This window comes from Pseudomassariella vexata, assembly GCF_002105095.1.
Source record: "Pseudomassariella vexata strain CBS 129021 chromosome Unknown BCR38scaffold_6, whole genome shotgun sequence".
Taxonomy (NCBI): Eukaryota; Fungi; Ascomycota; class Sordariomycetes; order Amphisphaeriales; family Pseudomassariaceae; genus Pseudomassariella; species Pseudomassariella vexata.
Window position 1 is genome coordinate 167,356 of NW_024467961.1, and position 22,970 is coordinate 190,325.

Consider the following 22,970-nt stretch of genomic DNA (forward strand, 5'->3'; position numbering starts at 1 on the left):
ATAGGGTTTCTGGCAAATTGAGCATACGGATACAGAGGTCTTTTATGCCATTTATTTGAGGCAGAATGAATGTGAAGACACCAAGAACAAGATTCGAAAATTTTGTTATTTATTAATGATTCACTACAGACGTAGGGTAAATATATTACAAGAAGAGTATTACGCTTTCCCACCTTCAGACTGTTGCACACCCAGGAACCATCATATGCATTTAGAAAGGGGGCGCGATGGTAGCCTGAGGAACAGTGCAAGTGGCGGCCAGGGCAGCAGTCGCCTCGGTCGAGTTGGACGGCACGCAGTCAACACCTATTCCGCCACGAATATCATCGCAGATGATGACTGCCTCGCCGCAGGGAGAGGTGATGTTGAAGTTCTTGAACGTAATATTATCGCACACGGCGTCGGGGTTGGCCGAGCAGGTGAGCCTGGCAACGGCTGTGCCGTATTTTCCGCTCGTGTAACCGGTGAAGTTCTCAAACAGGATATTGGTTATGTTCATCTGCGACGGGTACTGCTCACAAGTGGATGCGTCGATCTGGGCTCTGTTAGTTTGGTTTGATGTAAGAGGTGGATTTCAAAATGACACATACGTTGAAGTAGCACGAGTCGAGGAAGGCAGCGTATTCATTGGCTGCTTGCCAGAAGTTTCTAAAGGGAACTTTAGCCGAGTACCAAGTTTGTTTTGGATGTGAGGCATCCTACCGAAAGGTGATGTTGTCGACGAAACCGTAACCAACGTCCGGTCCAGCCCAGGTCTTGATACGGGCACCGTGTTGACCGTTGAGCAACCAAACATTCTCAATGACCACGTCCTGGATGAAGCTCTTTTCGCCGGCGTATTGACCGACAGATCCCATAGATTGGCCATGTGTACCTGTGAGAGTTAACTCTAGGCCCATCAAGTGTATGTGTATGTATGGGTGTATGTGAGGGCTCACCATTGCAGTACATGGTATCAACGTGGATGTTGGTAGCATTGGACTTAGGCGAGAAGCAATCATCGCCAATGTTTACCCAGACACGCTCGACTGTGACATCCTCGACATTCAGAGAGTCGAAGAAATCCGTGTTCTTGGGCAAGGAGCTCGCGTTGTTGGACTCAGCGGTGACAATGACGTTGGTGAACGAGACACCCTTGGAGGTGACGATGAAGTTGGTCCAGCAGGGGCTGTCCTTTTCATGAATACCCTCCATCTCAAGGTTGGTTGCGTTCTCGGCGTAGAACAGGATGGGTCTGAGGTATTCGTTGTCGGGGTCCAAAATCTCCAGCCCGGCGAACTCATTCCACCACCGTTGGCCGTTTCCGTTTAGAATGCCCTCGCCGTAAAGCTTGATGTCCTTGCCTCCCCATTTCCAGAACATTAGAGAGTTCTGGAAAGGATGGGCGAAGGCATTGGCTTGCCAGAATGGAGTGTCGTCTGTGAACTTGACTTCACCATCCCAATGAACTTGTACGTCGTCCAAAAAGGTCAAGTCGAGCGGCTTGTCGATAATGTACAGCTCTCCTTTCGGCAAGTAGAGAGTGCCACCATGATTAGCCTTGTGCAAGCCCTTGAGGAACTCGTCGGCCACACCGTCGGTGGCGTTCCTGGAGGGCCGGATCTTGACAATAGGTCGTTGTCCATCTGCGTGGTCGCTACCACCTCCATTCGACTTATAAGGGTGCTTCAGGCGAAACTCATGGACATTGCGTGGGACGCCTGCCGGAAGTTCACCGAAGGCAGTGGCAAGGACGCCGGCCGCGGCGGAGAGGGCCACAAAAAGAGTAGAACAACGCATGTTTCGTGCACTGCAGCTCAAGAACGATCGTCACTGATCCTGCGGGTATCAGAGCAACCAAAAGTAGGAACCAGCCTGGCGAGAGCTGCCAGCTTTATGTCTCCCCAACTGTGTCGCAATCATAATTTTGCCGATCTGCAGCTACTCCAACGATGGACTTTGACCGGTAAACCAGTAAACCGGGTCGCTAGCCAACAGGCAGCAAGGGCGCCCAGTGGTCTCGGTTCCACCTATCATGACACCTGAACATCGAGTGCGACCCGGCAACAGAAGCGGAAAAGCTGTTCAGGCACAGGGCTCAGTGAAAGGGGCTCTCCCGTGTGCACGAGAAATTGGCATGCCGGGGATAGAATATGTTGATATAAGCTTCTTGGCGGTCGAGCTGATTGATGGGATTTGCAAGGAACATGCCCGCCGGAATAATCTCCGCATCACCCCTGAGGCCCAGCACAGCTTCTCCACACGACTACCCCAGCATTTCTCCGCACTGGCATCAGCTTTTAGCAGCTTTTCAGTCGTTGCTATTGTTGTAGACGAGATGACGGCAAGGACTGGCTCAACGAGCTCCTTAGCAAGTTGGGAATGTTGTGGGGGACTCCTTAATGTTGAGTTTTGACTATGTCAGACTTTCTGGACAATTCAGCCTCAATGCCTTTGTTTTATAGTATGCTCTTGGCACATCTTAACATGCGTGAATGGTGGAATAATCTGTATCTTTGTGCCGAGTTCCATGAATATCTCGGGCTCTATTCTGTAATTTGAGTCCTGTTTGTAGTTTATGGGTGCACCTCAAATTAAACTACATCAGCGAACCCCTAGTTAGCAAACTGCAGCTGATTGTCACTTTGATGAGCACCTGAGGCTACCAAACATGCCGTCCTGGCCTCAGTACCTTCCCTTTCCGATCTTATTTCCGTCGAATTGTATATTCTATTGCCATTCACAGGCGCTTGCCGTACCAGGTATCCGTTAAAATCTCCTGACAGCGCCCTCTTGTCAACGGTTTCACATGTCCTTTACACCTTGTCAGTGGCTGGCGGCCCTTCAGTAGACCTTATCACGCAACACTTCATCCAGCCCTGGAGGGAATAAAAACCTGTAGTAGCTCGGGTCTTGTGCGTCCTTGATAGGGGACGGCGATCTGTACCAACAGTTCGTCGCGTAGCCCCTTCTGGTTAACTTATAGCAGTGCTCTTGGTTTCGCCAGTATTCTTATCCTTGCCCTGCAAATTCACTGACCTTTTTATTATCCTTATACTTCTGATTCGTCGACTTATTATGGAATCTGGCCTGGTTGTCGGTCTTCAGCTATCTCACATCGTATAATTCCGTGAAGTGCTGTTTATCTTTAAATTGAGGATTAAATGCTAATGTGGTAACGGATAGGCGTATTTTCTATAGCTCTAAACTGTCAGTATCGGAAAACCTGTTCTAGTTTCTAGGCTGGACGCAAAGTGCCCCACTTGAGGCACTTGGTTATCTCCATAACAGTAATTATGGCTTCTATTTACTCTGCTATAACTCGGACCTAGCGGGAGCAGAGCCGCGTTGTGTTTTTCTATCTCTTGCTTTCACCATCTCCATGTCGAGAAACTTATATTGTTGGCAATGACTTAATACAGAGTATGCTACATTGGCTAAATCCACTTACGTATATCCATTGCGCATAAAAGAAATGGTAACTTAGCCAAAAAGTGATTTATCAAGAATGTGATTTACAGAGGATCGATTGCCAAACACAAACAAAAATGACCCCTGAGAGCTTAGAGTGTGCCCATTGCACGTTCTTCCTGCAAAGGGCGGCCTCTGCAGCCGAATGAAATTTCGGTAAGACTTGCTGCGATAATCGGGAAAGTTTCACGCAGCTAGCGTCAACTGAAAGCTCGACTTTGACGGTCTTGGGGCTAGGCACCTTCTTAACACAACAACTGTCGTCATGGAAAGAGTGCAGTTTGCTCAGCTGGTCCCTGTGGTCGTGAACAGCGCCGAGGTCGTCAGGCTTCTCCTCGAACAGGGTTAATCTAGCAATGTCTGCAAAGCTCTCCGCGGGGAATTGTTTGGGCAAGCTCCGATGCCACGACATAGTCAAACCCAGAGCCTTGCGCTAGGTGGCGGTCTCGCTGAAGAGATTTTCTCCATGTTGGACCAGGCCATTATCGAGCGAGTGAGCAGTAAGTTTGTCATGGTGCCGACGTCCCAGTTCCCATTGTGGTCAAAACCAACCCATAACACCATCGCCCACAAGAACGGTATAGTCGAAAACATTGTAACATATGCGTTCTTGCAGTTTTTGGGAATGAACATTACGTTGCTCTGGGGTTATTGTCAGCATCATGTTTGTAACGGCGAATCCGTCAAAATCATGACGTAGAGCGAGCTTTCATAGGCTCTTTCTTGTCTGGCTGTGAGGCCAAACTCATCCGGGGTATGATCAAGGACCGACTGGAAGCTTGCCCAAATTGTTCAACGGCATATTCAATATGCATGGTTGCATCTTCGTGATCGCAGAACACCCAGAGAACAGCACAGTTGTCATACATCACATTGACCACCTTGAAGCCTCTATTGCTGACGTTGGCGAGATCGGCTGCATTGTGGCAGGTCTAGGGGAACTTACCCTTTAGCCATTCTTGTGTTTCTTTGACAGCGTGAGAGGGAATTTTTGATCCAAGCTTTCGACCATTCCCTTAACGTCGAAGGGTGATCAGATGGCAGACATGTTGACCCCTCTCGTCTCTGAATATAGTGTTAGAGGTACTGGCGGAGGCCGAGAAAAGAAAAGCGAAAAGAGTGGTAAACCTAAGCATTTCCTTTTTTTTTCTCAATGAGCCGATTAAAGAAGCGATTACTAAGTAAGAGACAGATTATTTAAAGAAGCCTGCGCATGATGAGGGGTTTAGGTGACTGACGAGTGTATTGCGGAATCTTTTTAGTTGCGAGGACGATTTGAATATGTAGTAGGAATTGCAATTTCAAGTTGTTTGAGGGGAGGGAAAGACAGGATGAAGAGACATCAGTTTCAATGGATATGTATTTTTGAGATCTGCTACGGAATTTGCGAGCCCGTGAATCTGGGTATCTACTCTCTTATTACGGGTTTGCTATGCTATAGGTCGTTGATACTAAAGCCTTTGCCCCTGCACCGCCCTCGTTTCTACGAAAACGGAAACTTTGCTGATATATGGCCTATCCCCGCCTTTTAATAGGGAAGCTTTAAAATTCATCCAACTCCTGCTGATATACAAGTTAGCTATATCTTGGAACCTTGGAAGCTTCCAAGTTCCAGCAGTGGACAGCTTGCGCCCGTGCTTCCCACTACTTCAACGAAGTCCTATCAAACTAAGCGCGTCGTTATTTCCGGCTAGATTCGTACTGCGACTTTATTGGTACAAAGGCCTGTCACAACTTACTATCCCTCCAAACTGGCTTCCTCCTCTCCACAAAGCTCTTAACCCCCTCCACCATATTCTCCCCCTTGTCCATTCTCCCGTACCACCCCTTGGTAAGAATTTCTGTTGCCACATCCGGCGCAACGCCTTCCCATCCCAACTTCAATCCCTCCCGACTTACAATCACCGCATCAGGGCTATTCCCCGCGATCCTCTTCGCCCATCTCATCGCCGCATCTAGAACCTTCCCTTCCTCCTCTTTCTTCCCGTTTTTCCCCACCTGAACTACCTCATTCACCAACCCCCAACCCCTCATCTCCTCCGCCGTATACGCTTTGCCCCCTAACGCCATCTCAGCCGCCCTCTGCCTTCCCACGGACTTGACGAGACGCGGCAAGGCACCTGCTAATGCGATGACGCCGATGGTCACCTCGGGCAATCCAAAAGTAGACGACGAAGAGGCGATAACCATGTCGCAGTTAATGGCCATTTCCATGCCGCCACCAAAACAGATGCCATCGACGGCTGCTAGGATGGGTTTTTTGCCGGGGCGGTTACTCATACCGCCGAAACCTCCGCGGGGCATTCTCGAGTTCGAAATTCCTCCACATCCTTCCTTCATTTCTACCATTGCGACCCGTTGTTGATCTTGGTCGCCTGTGTCATCATTAATCCCATCCCATTCCTTCAAATCGGCCCCGGCACAAAACGCGCGTCCGGACCCCATGATGACGGCCACACGCAGGCCTGGTTCGTCGTCGAACCATTCCCAGAGGCGCTCGAGGGCAAAGTGCTGCGGGCGCGGGATGGCGTTGAGTTTTTCGGGGCGGTTGAGGGTCGCGAGGAGGATGTGTGGTGCAGGGAAGGAGATGAGGGTATGTAGGACGGCTGGTGGCGGGGAGATGAGGTTGGTTTGGGCGTTGATGTTGTTTGGTGTTGACATGATGAAAATTTATATATTTTGGTCTGCTATTTCAAAGCTATAGACGGGAAGAAGTTGTTGTTTTATTGAATGGCGGCCGTGGCGTGCAGCTATTATGAGCGGCGGAGTAAGTTGCTGCGGGATACTCGGAGTACCGGCAAGTGCTCAACAAATATGAAGTACAACAAGGCAGATGACTTGAAACATGAGTTTGAATGAAGTGAAATGAGGCCAAGTACAACACAAAGTCAAGCTTTAAAGCGAAAATGCGTAAACCGTTTGAGATAAACATAGCGTCGCCGTGGCTCGATCTTCAGTTCAGGAATCATTTCCAGGTGTGGGGGTACCTCGGCATGCGGTTGAGCTCCCCACGCATCTGCCGTACCACCTCGTTCGTGACAGCCAGGTCGTCATTCAATCGCAAAGTTTATTGCAATCGTCGGATTCGTTTTGGGAAGAGTGATGATATCTCACCATACACAGTATTAGGGCCACAGGCTTGGTCATGTCACTGATAGGCCTTTGTTAACCTCCATGCACAATGAGGATTCTCATTGTTTGACTGTTGAGCATTGTCTGATTATATCTCAAAAGGGTGTATGCAATCCTAATCCTCACAGTTCTGCCATCAACTCTACCTTTCTCCTGGAACCCTCAACGTGTAGAGCACTCCCACATTTTTTTGAGCTCATCGTCATCTGAAAATGCCCCCATCGAGTCCTTAAGGTGGCTTATCCATCCTCTCAGCTCGCACTAGGCTCGAATTGCGAAATGCGCCAACCCTATACTTATGCACACTATAGATACAACAGGCGCCCTCGCCGGCGGCCTGGTTGATTTTACGCTGAATAACCCCTCTTCTCGCTCTCTGTAAAGAAGATAACCATACGCCAAAGTTTCTTGACAAGTGCCTCTGCTTCATCATCAAGCGCCTAATAACAAGTCAGCAAGTATTCATAGAGTTTCATGAACATGTAGGGATGACGTACCTCAGCCAACTCTTCTACCAATTCAGACGGTTTGGCGTGCTTCCTCAGATGCTCTTCCACCACCTCAATGAGCAGTTGTTCCTGTACACCGAGATACTCCACCAACTTCTTCTCCACGAAAGGTCGAAGCTTGTCTCGGATGACACTCTCGTCCAAAAAGTCCCACTTGACGTCCCACGCCCACAGTCCCTCCTTCTCATTGGGAATTTCCTGGGCAAGAGCACGAACGGCCTGCTCGCGCTCCTCTTCCGACATCCCGGCCGCAGTTGCTGGTTCAAATTTGATTGGGATGAGTTGTCTGCGAGTCGTAGACTCCTCTTCTTCATCCTCGAGCAGTCCTTCAACTTCAGCAATGGTTTTCCGTTGTGGTGCAGCACGTTGAGCCTGTGCTCGCTGAGCCGCCGCACCAAGTGACAACTTGAAGGGTTGTGGCGCGGCCAGGCCTGGTCTGCCGGTTGACCTTTGCTCCATTTCTTGAGCCTGGCGCTCGAGGAACGAGTCGGCCATGCCCCTGGCTTGCTCCCGCTCTGCCTCCTCTCTGAGCCGCTCTCTCTCCTCTGCTTCGCGATCCGCATCATCTTGCGCAATCTCTCTGGCTCGAGCTGCAGCTCGGTTCCGGATCCATAGGCTGCGATCTTGATAATACGCCTCCTTCTTTCGCGAGGCTTCTGCGTCGTCGTCGAAGTGCTTAAGATAGTGCAATGCGTCCTCGCGTCTCTTGGCCAAGTCATCGTCATGCGAGTCGTCACGCTCCTTCTCGCGCTCGAGAGCCGCAGTCCTGGACTTCTCTCTGTTGAGCCACCGCCTTTCAGCGTCGAGATACAGCTTTTCCGTCTCCGCATTTTGCTTGGCGGTCCGTCTGCGTTCGAGTTCGTCGTCACTGGCGTCACTGTCTTCATCTTCTCGGTTGATGACCAAGGCCCCATTAGTAGTCCCGCCGTTGACAAAGTTGATCGAACGATTGAAGTCCTTACCCATCTCGGACTTTTGGCCTTTGGGACCCGAGGGCGCATTCGGGACACCTCGCGGGCCCAATGGGATGTTGTTCGAGTTGCCTCCATGAGGCGGGGATGCCAGTCTGGAGGGTCTCGATCCGCCGGCACGTTGGCGCTCCAGTGCCTCGAGCTCTTCTTCACGTTTCAAGCGCTCCATGTCTCGCTTGATACTGCGGTCTCGGAAGGCAGCGATCTCTGCAGCAACGGTCTCGCGCATCTCGGCCGGAATGTCGGCAAGTTCGTCCTCCTGTGCCAAGGGGATATTAACCACCTCGACATTCTCGCCATTCTGGCCGGACAATTCGCCCATAACCACGTCTCCGTCTGCATCTGCCGCAGCACGCAGGGGAGGGTAGAAAAAATTCCGGATGAGCTGCTTCAACGCACCTATGGACGCACTGAGTCTTGCCTCCGCCTCGGACTCATTCGTTCGACCCTCTCTGTAGGCCTCAAGGTAGTTCATAGTGTTCTCGTCCAGCTTGAACTTCAGCATGGTCTTGTCAAAGCCGTCGTACGCATCGTTGTCGTCAGCGGGACCGTCGCTAGGCGCCTGTTTCTTTGTGGGTATTTGCAATTCCCTAAGAAGTTCCGAGGCTACCCACAGTGATTCGGCGTCCTCGTACTGCGCAAAGCCAAAAGGCATCTCCTTACCAGCTGCGTTGGTGGCCCGGTCCCATCGCCGTAGCTTGCCGACTACGGTCAGAATCTGTTCAATTCCCTCATTACCACCAATACCCTCGGTGATGCCGTCCACGAATATCGTTCGAATGATCTCTTCTTTGGTCGGTGGGGCCAGGGCTTGCATCGTCTCGCGGATGGCTTGTCGGGTCTGATCGTATCCGCGGTCCATACCGACGCCTGCTCGTGGCCCAGCCGAGTTTGGGTTCTCGTTATCTTTCCGTCCTGGCATGCCGGGCGTAGAAGGCTTTGCGCCGCCAGTGGTTCCGAGACGAATTACGGGTGCATTGAAGTTGATGTTGGGCATGTTTGGGGGAGCTTGGAAGTTTGAAGGCAAGCCGCTAGGTCGATTAGCTTGATTGATGTTTTGCTGCTGAACGCCAGGCGGCGCGGTTCCCGGGGCAGACATGCCTGGTGGAGGTCCTGGAGGTATAATGTCAGTACAACAGGCGCGAGTAGAGTGATGGGTTGGTTGCCTTTGCACATACCTAGACCAGGAGCAGATGACATGCCCGGAGGTGCACCATTGGCGCCAGGATATGAATTGTATGTTGGTGGAGGCCCAAACCCGGGCACTATCGAAAGAAAGTCAGTACATTTCTCATCTCATATACCCTAATCTATCGCATCCTCGGCGAAGATGCAGCTCACGGCTGAGATCGCAACACTCACCTCCTCCATAGGGGTTGTAGGACATGGTTGGTAACTCTTCGTTGGCGAGTACTGGGGTTTAAATTTGCTATTCTATATCTCGATGGAAGTGCGCAAGGCGTGGATCGTCAATGTTTTAGCGATGCGCAAAGAATTCGCCGGCAGCAATGCGGGCAGATTTCACAAAGCAACAACTTGGAAGCTCCAACCACCCTGAAGGTTTATCAGGTGTGGCTTGGTGTCGGGCGAGCGCTCCCCTGCAACTGGCAAATGCTATGGAAAGCGCGACGTGAGTCTCAGTGGAGCCCCGGACCCCTGGTTGTTCCATGCCGGTGAAATTCAACCAGGGAGCTCCGAGAGCGATAGCGACTGCGGAACTTTGAAGCTTGCATGTGGTGCTATTGAATTATTATTTTGAGTGGCCAATTCGCCCAATTAATCATGTGAGACCTTTTGGTGAACATTATCAAGCAATAACAATACTGACATGAATTCCAGGGCGTCGGAAGTCGGGCTGGTAGCCAACATGGCATTGCGATGTGCTTTGAGAACTACGACATCGAGAATACAGCCGTGTGCCCGAGCACTTACCCATATGATCGCTTCCTCCTCTGCCCGGCCGCTATCAACGAGTACCCTTTCTTCGTCGATGCGAAGCCTGAGCAACTCCAATGGCTCCTTGTCACAAAGGCGACACGCATCAGGCTGGTCTGCACCCGACCGTGCAATCCGACCCAAGACCGTGTACGATGACGCTAGCATCTCCAAGCCCACCGGCCCAACGACTTCATCCGACCCCTCAATGCCTCGCGAATTCAAACCGACAAGCAGTACACGAATGTTTGGCGACCCCAACGATCTGTTTGATAGCATCAGCGCCGAAACTGGATATGGCGATTTGACGGACATGGAGGACTTTTCGAGCCGCTTTAATTTTGGTGAACTCAGTAACCCGAATAAAGCAAACGAACCGCTTCCAAAACAAGAGCAACCAAGGGATCGTTTAGTTCCGCGTCTAGGACGCACAGTCCACGTCTCCAAGGGTGCCGACGTCGCCCGCAGCTTCAAGCTGCTCAACATGCAGTGTGCGGCCAACCGGGTGCGCCAGGAATTTCAATACCAGCGGTACCACGAGCGTGCAGGTCTGAAACGCAAGAGACTCAAGAGTGAGAGGTGGCAGAGAAGGTTCAAGAAGGGGTTCAGGGCCACATGTGACCGGGTCAGTGAGCTGCGACGCCAAGGATGGTAAGAGGCAATAAAGTGTAACATATTGGAAGCCGTGTAGGATTTTGATACTATATGCATACATGGAGCACAAAATGCAATCCATGTTTCCATGTTTTTCTTCAGTCGTTGCGAGCTTGTCCCTCTAATTATATATATAGCAGAACTGCCCGTCAAGCCCACCCATTGTTTTCAGAGCGTCCCCCAGCCGAAGCTTTTCAGCGAGAAGTCCAAGGTCAAGCTCATCATCTAGAGTTCCGTTCCGGCTCGGCGGTGAGTTCGCGGGGGTGATGGTACCTGACACGTCGTGAAGCCGAGCTGGCAGGTTCTGCAGCTGCCATATCCAATACACGCGATCGATCATGCCGTGATGTAGGTAGAACGCTGGGTCACCAGGCGAGACGAAAAAATCCTGCTGGTTGTCAGTCTTGATAATCTGTCAATACTTAGGACAGACATCAATATCACTCACGCCACCAGGGTCACCCCCTATCGTGAAATGCCCCGCTGTATGGACACCCCACTCCCCACGCTCAGCGCGTCCGTTCATGATGGTCTGGAACCAGTACACGTTATTGCTCTGCTCGATCAAGTATTGTGTCCAGTTCGAAGTCGTGGCGGCAGCAGCGTTCTTGTTGACGTCCCGACGGAGACAGCGTGGATTGTACCCCAGCCCGTCGGCCTGCGGGTTTGGTGGAACGTCTGGTAAGCCGGCAAACACGGGGCCCAGGTTGACTTTCATGCTGTTATTTGGCTCAGTTACAGCCTCATGACATCTACAACAGGAGAAAACGGGTCATACTCTTTGAACGGGCCTGTTGTGACACAACCGCCTCCCTGATCTGGTGGGACGATATTGTAGGGGGCCTCATACAGTGGTAAAAGCAGGCCTGGGTATTCGGAGTAGACGCCATTCCCAGACATGCTGGCTGCATCGCCATTGAAGATGGGAGAGTTAATCGGGTCTAAGGCGTAGCGGCCCCAGTTCCAGTACTGCGGGATAAGATTAGATGACAGTTCAGGGTATAACATCACCATGGTAACTAAGACTCACAGGTTGGTATCCCGTATACCCACACTCTTCGCGCAATGCCTTTTCATAAGCCCACGTGAAGTATCGATGCCACGTCAGGAAATTTGCCTATTCCATGTCAGTTCCTTTGTCGGGTGGGTGAGGGGCGTAGTCGTCTTCGCTGACTGTGGCATGGATAGACCCCGACATCTTGATGTGCACAGCAACAAAGTCGTCAAACCGGCTCCGAGCCCCTGGGACCGTGACGTTGTCTGATATGGGTGGAAGTGATTGGAGACACAAGACGGCATTGACATAGTCCTCTCGCTGCCGGATGCTCAGATCACCCCTGAGGCAGTCAATATATGTTGATGCGCCAAATCGGCACACGTGGGGTTAACAATTACCATTCTGATCGCTTTGCGGCAGTTTTGAGCGTGCAGCCCCCTGAAGCCGGGTTCTGAGCTAGGTAACGTTCGAGTTTGACCAGACCGGATAATGCCAATCTATCAATGGCATCTTTGGAAATTGGATAGGCATAAGTATAGCTGACTAGTAGCAGCAAGAGCGCAAACAGGGGCATGATGGACAGTATACTGTCGTTTCATGCACGTTATTTTCGTACTGACTGTTTGACTGAGAGAGCAGAAATCAAAACAAGGAAAACGAGTCCTCCTTGAGGTTATTCCCCTTATAAATATGTGCCAGTCTTGTGTAGTTGCGAACTTGCAGAGAGTGAGCAACCTGACTAAGCCACCGTTCAGCCGAGAAGAAGATACGGGATTGAGGCTGCGGATAGAGGTTGGTCTAGAACCCAGTATGCTCCAATCCTTGACCCTATACTGACAAACGGTGTGCATCTCTTCTCCGGGATGGACTTAAGCGAGTACAACGCTGATCCTGCATGATAACGAAGAAGGGTGCGCCACCCTGGTCTTGGCACTATAGATTACACCTACCACAAGCTACATGACGCTGAGCTGAACAACCTCATTAGAAAGCGATTGGCGTCTTGCCCCCGACCGAGGGGGAAAGTTCTCGTCTCCAAGAAGGGCTGTTACAATGAGACCCGGAAGGGTAAATCAGATTGGACATTAGTAGAACATATACGAAGAAAACTAAATCCCACTATAGTGTTTCGCTTGTCACGTTTTGGGTCCTTTGAAAAGTACGCGTAAATAACCACAGAAGGAGAGCTTGGATTCCCTCCATAACAGATATTTGGTTACAATTTGATCTCGATATATCCAAAATTTGCGCGAGCCTCGTGTATGCCGTGTATACCGTGACCACATGCCCTGATGTGTTAACCACATAAAGTGAAGTGCTATGTTCATGCCGATAAAAGCATGCGATACATGTAAGGCATGCCTTAATGTCTAGTCCATATGCAGCGTTACACTTAGGAGCAGATGAATTTGATTTTGGCAACTGTCTCAAAAAGATGGCTTTACCATATTTTGGCCAAAGAAATTATGAAAAGACTTACATAGCAAATTCTCTACAATTATACTCTTGTCATATTGACTTCTTTACATAGGCAATCGATTTCTATACATAGGATAGAAACGGGAGGACTGCCGGTCCCATGCGCCAGACCAAGAAAGACTTGCAGACGGGGAGTGATGTCCTAGTGATCGCTAAGTACATTACCATGAAGAGGCTTTCCTGACACTAAGTTGCTAAAAGCCAGGCGATATAATGAAAATAAAACGCGGCTCATCCCTATACGATTCCAAGCAACAGTAGCCTATGTACCTGTTAAGGCTTTATTCTATTGTCCACCTGCTGAGGTGATTCCGTTCTAGGACCTGTTAAGGCCCTATTCTATTGTTTATGCCTTTTGGTGTTTAGTCAATTGTTCGTACCTGCTGAAGTACTTTGTTAATCCGATCAGAGCGATAAGGCTCTTGGTCTTTTATTATGTTACCCGCCCGGACAGTCTTGAGGACCTTGTTTTCCGTCTCTATCATCTTCACATTAAACCTGCGGGCATTTACTGCCCGTCATCACTATACTCGAGTCGTTATCTATAATATCTTTCCCTATTATAGTCCTCATCTTCCATCTTTATCTCCTTTGTTCAGCGGTAATATAGTCGCTTTTATAACCTTGAAGGGCTAGACTAGATATGAGACCGCTTGTCATATTCAAATATCCCACGTATTCCTAAAACTACTCCAAATCACAACTCCCTCCTCAGCAAAAGCCCAGCATGTCCCGGATCTACAGACGAGCTCAGCGCCACCTCCGTATCCCCCTTCCCTTCCTTCTCCACCTCCTCAGCGACCTGTGAATCCGACTTATCGGCCGCCGCCAAAAGCAACGGCACCGTCTCCTCGGTAATGATCTGCGAAATAGACTGCCAAAAGTTCCCCTGAGCGGGTAATTTCGAGTGCGTCAGGAACAGCCCCGTAATACCGATAATGCATACCAGATTGACGAGCACTATGGCCGACACGCCTGCAAGCCCGTTGAAGTGGATGGGCGCATTCACGTCGACAGTCGACAAGGTCCTCACATTCGTGCCGTTGTTGGCGAAGGCTAGAAGGTCGTAATAGTTGTTCATGGACAGGATGATGAGGATGGCCTCGAGCGCTAAGGCGGGACGGCCGGTGGATTCTAGTGTTTGTTGAAAAAGGGACATATAGTGTGGGTGCATGGCCTTCATCGGCCTCCAGTCCGTTGGTTGGTCCAACGTGCTGTTGTCTTGTATCATGGAGCATGCTGGGCACATAGAAATCGAAATGTTTCCAGGTGGATACTGGGTAGGTGCTGCTGCCACCGCCTGAACAGCGTCTTCACAATAGAGCGGTTCTTCGTTTTAATGTCTCGTAGGCTTGCCTCTGAGCCGCCGCATCTCGAGGACCTGCCTCTCTCGCCGATCGAGGGGTGTTCGCCAGGCTCCAATCTGTTTTCGGACACTGGCCGAATTCCACGTCCTTTTCATGGAGTTCCATTCGAAGGACGGCTGGGACAAGTTCCATCGGGCACTCAAGTGGACTTGAGAATAGTCTACGGTGAGTGCAGTGAGGCATATATTAGCAGAGAGCGTTGTGTTTTTCTCTAATTTGTAAGTGACCCATTCGCCGTTTTCGTATGGGTCCCGTAGCACCATTGAGTGGTTTGTTGTGCCATCAGAGGTATCCCATTGATTCGGATCGCCGCTGATATTGAAAACCAGGTACGTTTTGTGATATGGTGGAATCCATGCGACCTCACGGAGTGGACTGTCATAGGAAGAATTTTCAACGTCGATAGGGAGATCCAAAACGCATGCGACGTTTGTAGCATTGTCGAAACCTCGACCGTAGCTGATTCGAGTGGAACAAGTGAAAGCCCGGTTCGAGCAGTTTTCTGGCCTGAAGCCGTTTAGCAAACCGTCAAAAGTGCAGTTCTCTCTGTACGGGAACCCATAGCCTGCAGGGATACCCGCAAAATCCAGTTCACCGACTAGGGCACTCTTAACACGATATGTTGCGCTCATTATTGGTCTGAAACAGGTGGTCCTCGAGTTGAAGTTGGTTGTATATCCAGTATACTCTCTAAGAGAAGTACGATGAGTTGGATTGGAAAAGGGTAGGAACGCTCATTCAATGAGGCCGGTGTCGCTGACACCATTCGAGTCTGGAGTAGGTAGTCGGAGTTCAGTTTGGCCAAACGGAGTAACGACCTGTGGCCTCGCGCTGTAGTCAACAATCGAGGATAGGAGAACAGCATTCTTGTTCATAATGTCTTCATCGGTAGCCGATAGAGTCTTTAAAAATTTGTCCCCGGATCGACCTCTTTCCGGACCGGGATTGACGCTCTGATTCTTATATGAACCAACGATGGATGTGTCGCCAAGATCTTGCACGAGTATAGTCGACGAAAATTGGATCGCTACAGATCCCAGAAAGAGAAGGCATAAGTAGGCAATTGGGATAGAATTGAATCTCTTCGCCCACCATGTCTGAATCAAGAGCATCATGAGTTTGTCAGGGCTGGTATTCCCACTCCGAAGGGCCGAAAATTGAGCGACCTGGGCCAAAGGGACCTGCCTCCGCTGTAGAAGCAACGCTGCCACCAGGCTCGTACAGAGCCCAGCTTGAAGCGTGATCCCTACACGAAGTAACAAGGAAGTGAAAGTTATAGCAGGCGTCGTCTTGCCCTGGAGCACAATCCATCGCCACAGAGCAGGAGCATCTCGACCCTCGAACGACTGGTTGGCTGTCCAGAGAAAGATGAGCAAGGCCATAGACAGCAATGTCACCGTCAGTCCAGTGAGCAGTATAGCCCATCCTGAGCCGCCGATGGCATCTTTCCAGTGCAACTTCTGAGGTGGAGGCCCTGGAGGGTACAAAGGGGTTCGCGGAAATCCATCCTCGTCTGTTTTCGAAGGCGAAAATTCGACCGTAGACGGAGTAAGGGGACTTAGGAGGTGCTTTCTAGAATCGTTCATATTTCAATTGGTTCAGTATATAAGATGCTTACTGAATATCGGAAAGGACAATGGCTCGGACTGGACTCGACCAAATATGTAGCGCATCCCGCACATTATACCGACCCAATCTGCCCCGCCGTCCAACCTCATCACACCCCAGCTTGGCACTGGTACGCAACACTGCATCAAAGGTGTGATAACATCTTCCGCCCGTAGTGATGCTGCAGCCTCCCCAGTTTGTCAAACCGTATGAGGTGTTGAGTTACAAGGTGGACCAGCTGCTGCGATGGCTGACCAATGGGAGTTGCATGCCATGATTGCTATATGCAACCTTGCACCAACATCATTCTACACATATCTTATGATCCGCAGGTAAGTCCACACACACCAGTATGCGACTACCACATGTGCCCTCAACTTTCGATCCCAAAGTTCGTTTGATGATCCCCAATTTAGTCAACTGATATGCACGGCAGCAATTACTACGCCCCGAACACGACAGTGCCACTAGACGCTGTGATTGAAACATGCAGTACCGAGACCGTACAACCAGGGTTGTCTCGTGTAAATCATGAACGTTCCTCAGCGATAGCCATTCGGAAAATAGTGAAACAACCTATGCAGCTTCTCAGCTTGAATTTATATTTATTCCCAACACACGTGATCGGACCAAAACTAAGCCAACGTTCGGTACCACAAGTTACGCACCAGACGCAACCTTCTTCTGGAGCAGACAGTGGCGTCCCCATTTGCGTCTAAACTTCTCCGGCACTAGCTCCGAGTCGGGTAACCAGAGAACCCTCGCTAACCAGTGCGTCTTCCCGGCATCCAAAAAAGGCACACACTTGGCGACGGCCCAATTGTCCGTGTCCGCAACGTAGTCGGGCTCGTTGGGCGGAAGCGGCTCCGTGTTCTCAGGATATTGCGTATCGACCAAGAACGAGCACTGGCGAATGTCAACGTACTTGCCCAAGTCTTCCTCATTTCGATTGTTCATGCCGCTCGTTGGCAGCCACGTTCCGCTCCAGAAACCAAAGCCAGTGCGCGCTTCTGAGAAGTCGCCCGGCAACAAGCCACGGAACTCTGATCGAATGAACTTGGCGTGCATGTCGCGTGGCAGGAAGTATGAACTGGGGAACCGGTACCACTCCTTTCCGAAGCAGACGTAGTCCCCACGACCGCCTAGACCTTCTTGTCCAGGATTGCCAGCGCCAAGAGGGGAGTAGAGCGTCAGCGGCCCAGAATAACCTGTATAAATTCCAATGACACGGGCAAGTCCGAGGTCAAGAGACAGGAATAGGACTGATGTGACGGCAACCAGCTTCAACCGCGCTGGGATCTTTCCAATCAGTGTCTTGGGATCAGAATTGCCAAAGGCGTTGAGGATAATGTGGAGTGCCAGAGCAGCATTCAGGGCGAGGAATGGATACACCGGGTACATGAACCGCTCTTCCTTGTGTGGCTGAAGCGTGAATATGCCCAGCCACATGTAAAAAGGTGCGAGGAAGACAATGGTACGCATTCCCGACTGGAAGCCAGTCTGTCGCACTGAGGCTGCCTTTTGGATCATGAACAACGGCAAGGATAATAGGGCCAGTATGAACCATAGGTTGAAGTTGATTGCAAGGTTGCGGAAGTAGAAGGTCCAGGGTTCTGTTCCATATAGCTCGGGCCCGCCAGTCTTCGAGAAGATGTTGTATTTGACGATATTCCACGCGGCAGTTTCCACTTTCTTGTAGAAGAAGGTGTTGATGGCCGTATCACCAATCTGCAAATATTAGCCTATAGACCATCCCGGAGTGTGGATAATGACCTACGAGGAGTAGAAAGGCGGCAATGACACCACGACTAACGCGCAGGGCGGCTTCGTAGAAGCGTTCTCGGTCGCTAAACACAGCAAACATGGCCTCTTCGAGCAGGAAAGGGGCACATAGAGCAGATGCAAAAGGCCATCCGAGAATGCCGCCAACAGCGAACCACCATATGCCCCATGAGGTCTTCAGCCCACCGCGCCAATTCATGAAGGCAGTTGCTCCAAGCAGTGACATGTACATAGCGAAGCTGGATGGGAGGTAGGCAGTCGCTGCATGGAAGTTTCCAGGGCTTAGAACCGTCGCAAGTAGGAAAAAGAGACCGATTCGCGCATTCAGGGTGAAGCTGACGACCCGGAACATCAGCACCTGGCAGAGGGCGCAGATGAAAGCCAGAACATATCTGACAAAGTAGAACTCGCCAACTTTGGTGGATTGCGGGAGCAGCCTCCGAAAGTTTCCCACTATGGCGTGCAACGCAACATAGAACCAGCTGCGGATGGCATAGTCGGGAGAGTACTCCCACGTTTGCAAGCCATAGCCGTGTGATAGGTAATGGGTTGGTTCCCAGTAGTTGAAGGTCTCGTCGCAGTCTTGGATCGGAGCGAAGACAGCTGATATCATGTTGGCTCCTAGGAAAATATAGAAGGCTTTGATGGGCTCGATTGCGAAGGCCGAGGGACCCCTAGACAGGCCCCGACGTTAGCGGGGTTCAACTTTTAAGACATTGTATGGCTTGCTGGCATACTTCTTCTTGGCATGGCCGGATGAATGAAGCGGTGGCATCGTTGCGAGTATGTCAGGCTCTCCCGACCGTGTCGATTGTCGTTTGGGGTTGCACAAGTAGCTTGAGCGTGGGGCATGGGCAGATCAAAGTCAATTCGAAATCAAATGATTGACAAGAGCTCCAACACAGCTAGCAGGTGCGGGTGACGTCGTGCACGCCCACGGGCCCCTAGATTATCCGACTTGACACGACCAGGGGGTATTCAGCTCACTGAACTGGCTGCCCAAATAACAAAGTAACTAGGTACCTCGATGGTTGATTGGATCTTCTGAATATTTATATTTCAGAAACTAAAACTAGTAGCATATATTAAAGTTAACAGCTTATTGTAATAATAATATATATGTCTTTACTGCAATATCCAAAGCAGGAATATGCCTGAGTCTCAGCTGTACTATGTAAGCTCAAGTGAGGTGTGAGGCACGCTAGCAATCTTTATCGGCGCTAATGCAGGTGGATAAGCCAGTTCCGCTTTACTTTTTGAAGATGTGGTGGGGCTGTTCTTCTTGGAGTGAAAAAAGTCACGTACATTGAGATCTTCAGCATCACTCAAGGCCTGTTCAAATTGCAGCTTTTTTTGCGGCCTGAGATATACAGAATCTTGCAAGTCAGACATTGAAGTCCAGGTTCGCTTGCTTAATACAGTTTTGGTATTATGCAATTGGGCTAAGAAAGACTGTCTTACTGTTCAACCTACATCCTCGCGACACCTCGCCGCCTAGTTCATCAACAAGACTTGTCTTTGCCAACACTTTTCTGGATTTGGCTTCAAAGCTAGCCCATTCACGCAATTTTCACATTTACATCTAAGATCACACAAGCCATAGCCACCATGGCATCACAAACTTTTCAGATCCCCGGCTTGACAACATTGTTACAGCCGCAACACGCTGAAGAGCAGAGCAAGGGCAACACCAATACAGCAGCAGGGACGACTGTGGGTGCAAGCAATTCACGAGTTCCTGTTCAGGAAACGGTCGAAATCCCTACCACAGACAATGCCATGAACGCAAATGAGCCTGCCACGGAACAAAATGGCAAGCGCGAAGAGGTTTCAAGTAGCACAGCAACTGCTATGGAGATTGACCAACTGGAACCCATCCATCAAGCAGATTCATCCACTGTCGATGCCGTCGATGCACAACCAAGCCCGCCTTCTCTTACCCAAGGTTTAGAGGCTCTGTTGGGTGGTTTAGATCCTTTACCTGACGAGACAGATTCTGCTGCAGACCAGAATGTGGAGATGCAAGACAGCGAGGAACAGGCGCAGCAACCGGAGAATGTAGAGTGGGAGGAGGACTCTTCTCCATACGCGTCGTCTTCAGATTCTAGCAGTTCGGATGATTCAGACGACGATGATGACTCGGATGACGGCCAGCCGCTTCTCAACCCCGAAGAAATGGCTCGCATACTTATGGAAGCTGGGTCTGATGACGAAGGTGAAGGCAAAGCTAAGGATTCTGGCGCCGGCTGTCAACTTCGGACCAAGAATGAGCAGGCAGAGGAGGTCATCCCAAAGCCCGACGTCACCATCACGCCCGAGATGAAGGTCGAGGAGCTGGGCAACATTGAGCACATCGTCGACAATACTGTTGTCATCAAGGCGAACACGACAGGTGAGTACAGAGTACTGGACGCGGGATCGGTTTTGTGCAACAAAGAGAGGACCGTCATTGCAGCCATCGCCGACCTGATAGGGAGTGTACGGGAGCCTCGCTACATTGCGCGGTTCACCAACGAGGAAGAGATGAAGGCTTTCAATCTCAGTATGGACACCACCATCTACTACGCGCCTGACCATGCCAATTTTGTCTTCACGGAGCCTCTGCAGGCTGTCAAGGGCACGGACGCCAGTAATTGGCATGACGAGGAAGACGACGACCTCGAGTTCTCCGACGATGAGAAGGAGGCTGCTTTCAAGAAGGAGCAGAAGTTGAAGAAACGCGAGCGCCGGGGGGCAGCAGGCGGTTCGTCAGAGTACAGTGGTAGAGGTGGATTCCCGGGTCCTTCATCCTGCGACACTCCGGATACTGTTTCCCTCAACTATGACGAGGACGAAGAGGATGGTCCCTACCGACCTTTGGCTAGACCCGCAGGATACGGTCAGGGTGGCCCTCCTACTAACTCGGCCGCCGCCAGTGGTAGTTCATATCGTGGAGGACGAGGCGACCCGCGTGGTAGAGGTCGTGGAAGGCCATACGACAGAGCAAATCGTGGTCGCGGTCAGCGTGGCGGCCCGCGTGGTGGTCCTGGTTACTCTCTTCCTCCCAGACCATCAATGTCTCAGGGGCAGGGACCAGAGCCGCAGCAGCAGCAGGCCTTCAATTTCCCTCCTGCTCCACCTCAATTCGGCAATCAGCCCTTCACACCTCTGCAATTCCCAGGAGCCCCGGGCTTCCAAGGTCAACAAGCCGTCAACCCTTCGTATCCATTTCCTGCCTGGCTTCAGAACACTCCCCAGAACTATATTCCCCCTCCCCCGCCACAGTTTCAACAACAGCCTCAGGGAGGCCAACCCGCTCCCTTCTACAACCCTGAGTTCTTTGCAGCATTGCAGAACCAGCTCCAGGGACAGCAAGCTGGTGCTCAGCAGCCCAATCACTGGCCTGGTCAAGGTGGATCTGGATAGGATCCGACTGCCATGGCCGGCAGCTTTGACCCGATGGCGATGGGTTATCCCATGGGAATGATGCCCATGTTCAATTTCGGTATCAACATTTCTCAGAGTAATTCGATGGACATGGACAATGGGAACGACGACGCCAACGAGAGGGGCAATGTTGTCTAGCGTCAAAGCAGTCCCTACAGTGGTCCTCAACAATCGCAAATTCCTGCCGAAACAAATTTTGGCTCGAGGATTGCGTGGCCGATCGACGAACAATAACGGGACTTTCCGTGTCGCCGCAGGATAATCAGCTCGAGCACGAGAGATCAGCAACGCGTCTGAGTCAATAGCTTCCAAACTTAGGAACATCTCCAGAGTCTGATGTGCGACGACTGATAGCCAGCCTAAGATTTCGGTATGAGGACTCCCAGTGTCACATGGTAATTTTCGTGTAGCTAGTAAATGCAATAAGACATACATTGCCCAACCCCCCTTTCCCTCACGGAAACCCATCCTTCCCGCCGGCTTGAAGTGTGGAGGAAGATCCGAACCGGGACACCGCCACCTTGCGACAATGGGACCGGGCAGTGACGAGAAGTAGCCAGCTCCCCTTGGAGGCGTGTCATCCGTGTGGCGTACGACTCGTTGGTCTGTTAGCCCGCGTGAGAGACACAGATATCCCAACCCCATCAATCGCATTCACCGTCCGTCTCTACCTTCCGCCCACATAGCTTCATCCTCCGCTACCTTAGCGAGTACCATTCATGTTTTGATTTGGCTTCGGTGGAGTTGGTGAGTGCGTCGCGGGGCTTGGTGCGCCACCCTGTGCCGCCCCTGCCGGTCCACATCCCGCCATAGCCTTCGAAGAGTGTCAAACGTCTCGTATACTCGAGTAGTCAGAATCATAGTTCACTTACATCCATCATGTTCTGCATGTTCTGCATTACCCCGCCCGCGAAATCCTTCTGTAGCGTTGCCACAGTCGGGGCATCTTGTTGCGGGTTCCCCGTTAGACTCATGGTTAAGCCGAGTTCTTCGAGCTGTGCATTAGCTACCTGCAACAAAAAGCAAGAGCGGTCAGCCACGATATTCCAGATACCCTCTGACGTCTCCCTTTAACCTCGTCCTTTCATCTGAGTTCTTTGCTTCAATTCGCTATTTACCTTAGCCAAACCCCCCGTCGCCGCGTTCCCCAACGGTGTGATTTGTTGATTCATCTCCCGGATCGCAATCCCGTTGTTAACGAAAGTAAGGAGCGTCGCCTTGGCAGCGTTGAACTGGTTCATATCGACAGGAGTTTGTTTTAGTGCCGTGTCGACAGCGGCTAGTGCTTGTTGTTCTTGCTTCTGATCCATTATGTTGATATTGATGCCGTTAGCAAGGATCAAGGCGGCTTCGCAAGCTGGGCTGCCAGCTGGGGGGGTTTGTCCTTGGGCGAGGACGATGGTCACCACTGCCGAGAGGGCGAGAAGGGAGTAGAAGGAAAGCGAAAACATATTGTACGTGTTAATTAATTAAATAGTGATTAACTGTGTGGATCTGCGATTTAGGTTAAAAAGATTGTAGGCTATCGAAGATCCTATCGGCCGGCGATTAGACGGGGGTTGGTGAGTAACGGTAAAGTGAACGACTGGCGAGGCTCTGAATAGGCTTGTGAGCAATTGACACGAGGCTTCATAGATAGTTGATATATTTTTCCAACAGC

General features: G+C 50.9%; 10 protein-coding genes across 10 annotated transcripts; 2 read left to right on the forward strand and 8 right to left on the reverse strand.

Moving 5' to 3' along the window:
* Positions 1-211: 211 nt before the first annotated feature.
* Positions 212-1,779, reverse strand: BCR38DRAFT_341556 (exopolygalacturonase; the record flags this gene model as incomplete). The annotated part of the gene is made up of 4 exons (XM_040855877.1): positions 212-535; positions 591-648; positions 703-874; positions 939-1,779. The coding sequence occupies 4 exons, from the start codon at positions 1,777-1,779 to the stop codon at positions 212-214; spliced, it is 1,395 nt and encodes a 464-aa protein (XP_040715963.1).
* A 3,135-nt stretch (positions 1,780-4,914) lies between these two features.
* BCR38DRAFT_431062 (enoyl-hydratase) lies at positions 4,915-6,380 on the reverse strand. The gene has a single exon (XM_040860074.1). It carries the CDS (start codon positions 6,109-6,111, stop codon positions 5,179-5,181), a length of 933 nt encoding a protein of 310 aa, XP_040715964.1. The 5' UTR covers positions 6,112-6,380; the 3' UTR covers positions 4,915-5,178.
* Positions 6,381-6,608: 228 nt separating this feature from the next.
* On the reverse strand, positions 6,609-9,634 carry BCR38DRAFT_390594 (uncharacterized protein). Its single transcript, XM_040857558.1, has 4 exons — positions 9,425-9,634; positions 9,241-9,327; positions 7,080-9,175; positions 6,609-7,022 (listed from the first exon to the last, which is right to left on the reverse strand). The coding sequence occupies exons 1-4, from the start codon at positions 9,447-9,449 to the stop codon at positions 6,930-6,932; spliced, it is 2,301 nt and encodes a 766-aa protein (XP_040715965.1). The 5' UTR covers positions 9,450-9,634; the 3' UTR covers positions 6,609-6,929.
* Positions 9,635-9,793: 159 nt separating this feature from the next.
* Positions 9,794-10,720, forward strand: BCR38DRAFT_431068 (uncharacterized protein). The gene is made up of 2 exons (XM_040860075.1): positions 9,794-9,846; positions 9,902-10,720. Coding segments are annotated over exons 1-2 (753 nt in total). The 5' UTR covers positions 9,794-9,844; the 3' UTR covers positions 10,653-10,720.
* On the reverse strand, positions 10,721-12,447 carry BCR38DRAFT_367501 (tyrosinase central domain-containing protein). Its single transcript, XM_040857245.1, has 6 exons — positions 12,047-12,447; positions 11,826-11,988; positions 11,682-11,768; positions 11,430-11,620; positions 11,100-11,370; positions 10,721-11,039 (listed from the first exon to the last, which is right to left on the reverse strand). Exons 1-6 carry the CDS (start codon positions 12,220-12,222, stop codon positions 10,773-10,775), a joined length of 1,155 nt encoding a protein of 384 aa, XP_040715967.1. The 5' UTR covers positions 12,223-12,447; the 3' UTR covers positions 10,721-10,772.
* A 1,919-nt stretch (positions 12,448-14,366) lies between these two features.
* Positions 14,367-15,061, reverse strand: BCR38DRAFT_431071 (uncharacterized protein). Its single transcript, XM_040860076.1, has one exon. It carries the CDS (start codon positions 14,755-14,757, stop codon positions 14,464-14,466), a length of 294 nt encoding a protein of 97 aa, XP_040715968.1. The 5' UTR covers positions 14,758-15,061; the 3' UTR covers positions 14,367-14,463.
* Positions 15,062-15,086: 25 nt separating this feature from the next.
* BCR38DRAFT_523397 (uncharacterized protein) lies at positions 15,087-16,080 on the reverse strand (the record flags this gene model as incomplete). The annotated part of the gene is made up of 1 exon (XM_040865258.1): positions 15,087-16,080. One exon carries the CDS (start codon positions 16,078-16,080, stop codon positions 15,229-15,231), a length of 852 nt encoding a protein of 283 aa, XP_040715969.1. The 3' UTR covers positions 15,087-15,228.
* Positions 16,081-16,762: 682 nt separating this feature from the next.
* Positions 16,763-18,659, reverse strand: BCR38DRAFT_457139 (Alg9-like mannosyltransferase; the record flags this gene model as incomplete). Its single annotated transcript, XM_040862003.1, has 3 exons — positions 16,763-17,830; positions 17,880-18,558; positions 18,622-18,659. The coding sequence occupies 3 exons, from the start codon at positions 18,657-18,659 to the stop codon at positions 16,763-16,765; spliced, it is 1,785 nt and encodes a 594-aa protein (XP_040715970.1).
* Positions 18,660-19,735: 1,076 nt separating this feature from the next.
* On the forward strand, positions 19,736-20,464 carry BCR38DRAFT_341334 (Gar1/Naf1 RNA binding region-domain-containing protein; the record flags this gene model as incomplete). Its single annotated transcript, XM_040855860.1, has 1 exon — positions 19,736-20,464. A coding segment is annotated over one exon (729 nt), but the record flags the coding sequence as incomplete, so codon positions are not given.
* Positions 20,465-22,167: 1,703 nt separating this feature from the next.
* Positions 22,168-22,761, reverse strand: BCR38DRAFT_342033 (uncharacterized protein; the record flags this gene model as incomplete). Its single annotated transcript, XM_040855921.1, has 2 exons — positions 22,168-22,320; positions 22,429-22,761. 2 exons carry the CDS (start codon positions 22,759-22,761, stop codon positions 22,168-22,170), a joined length of 486 nt encoding a protein of 161 aa, XP_040715972.1.
* Between the last annotated feature and the right edge of the window lie 209 nt (positions 22,762-22,970).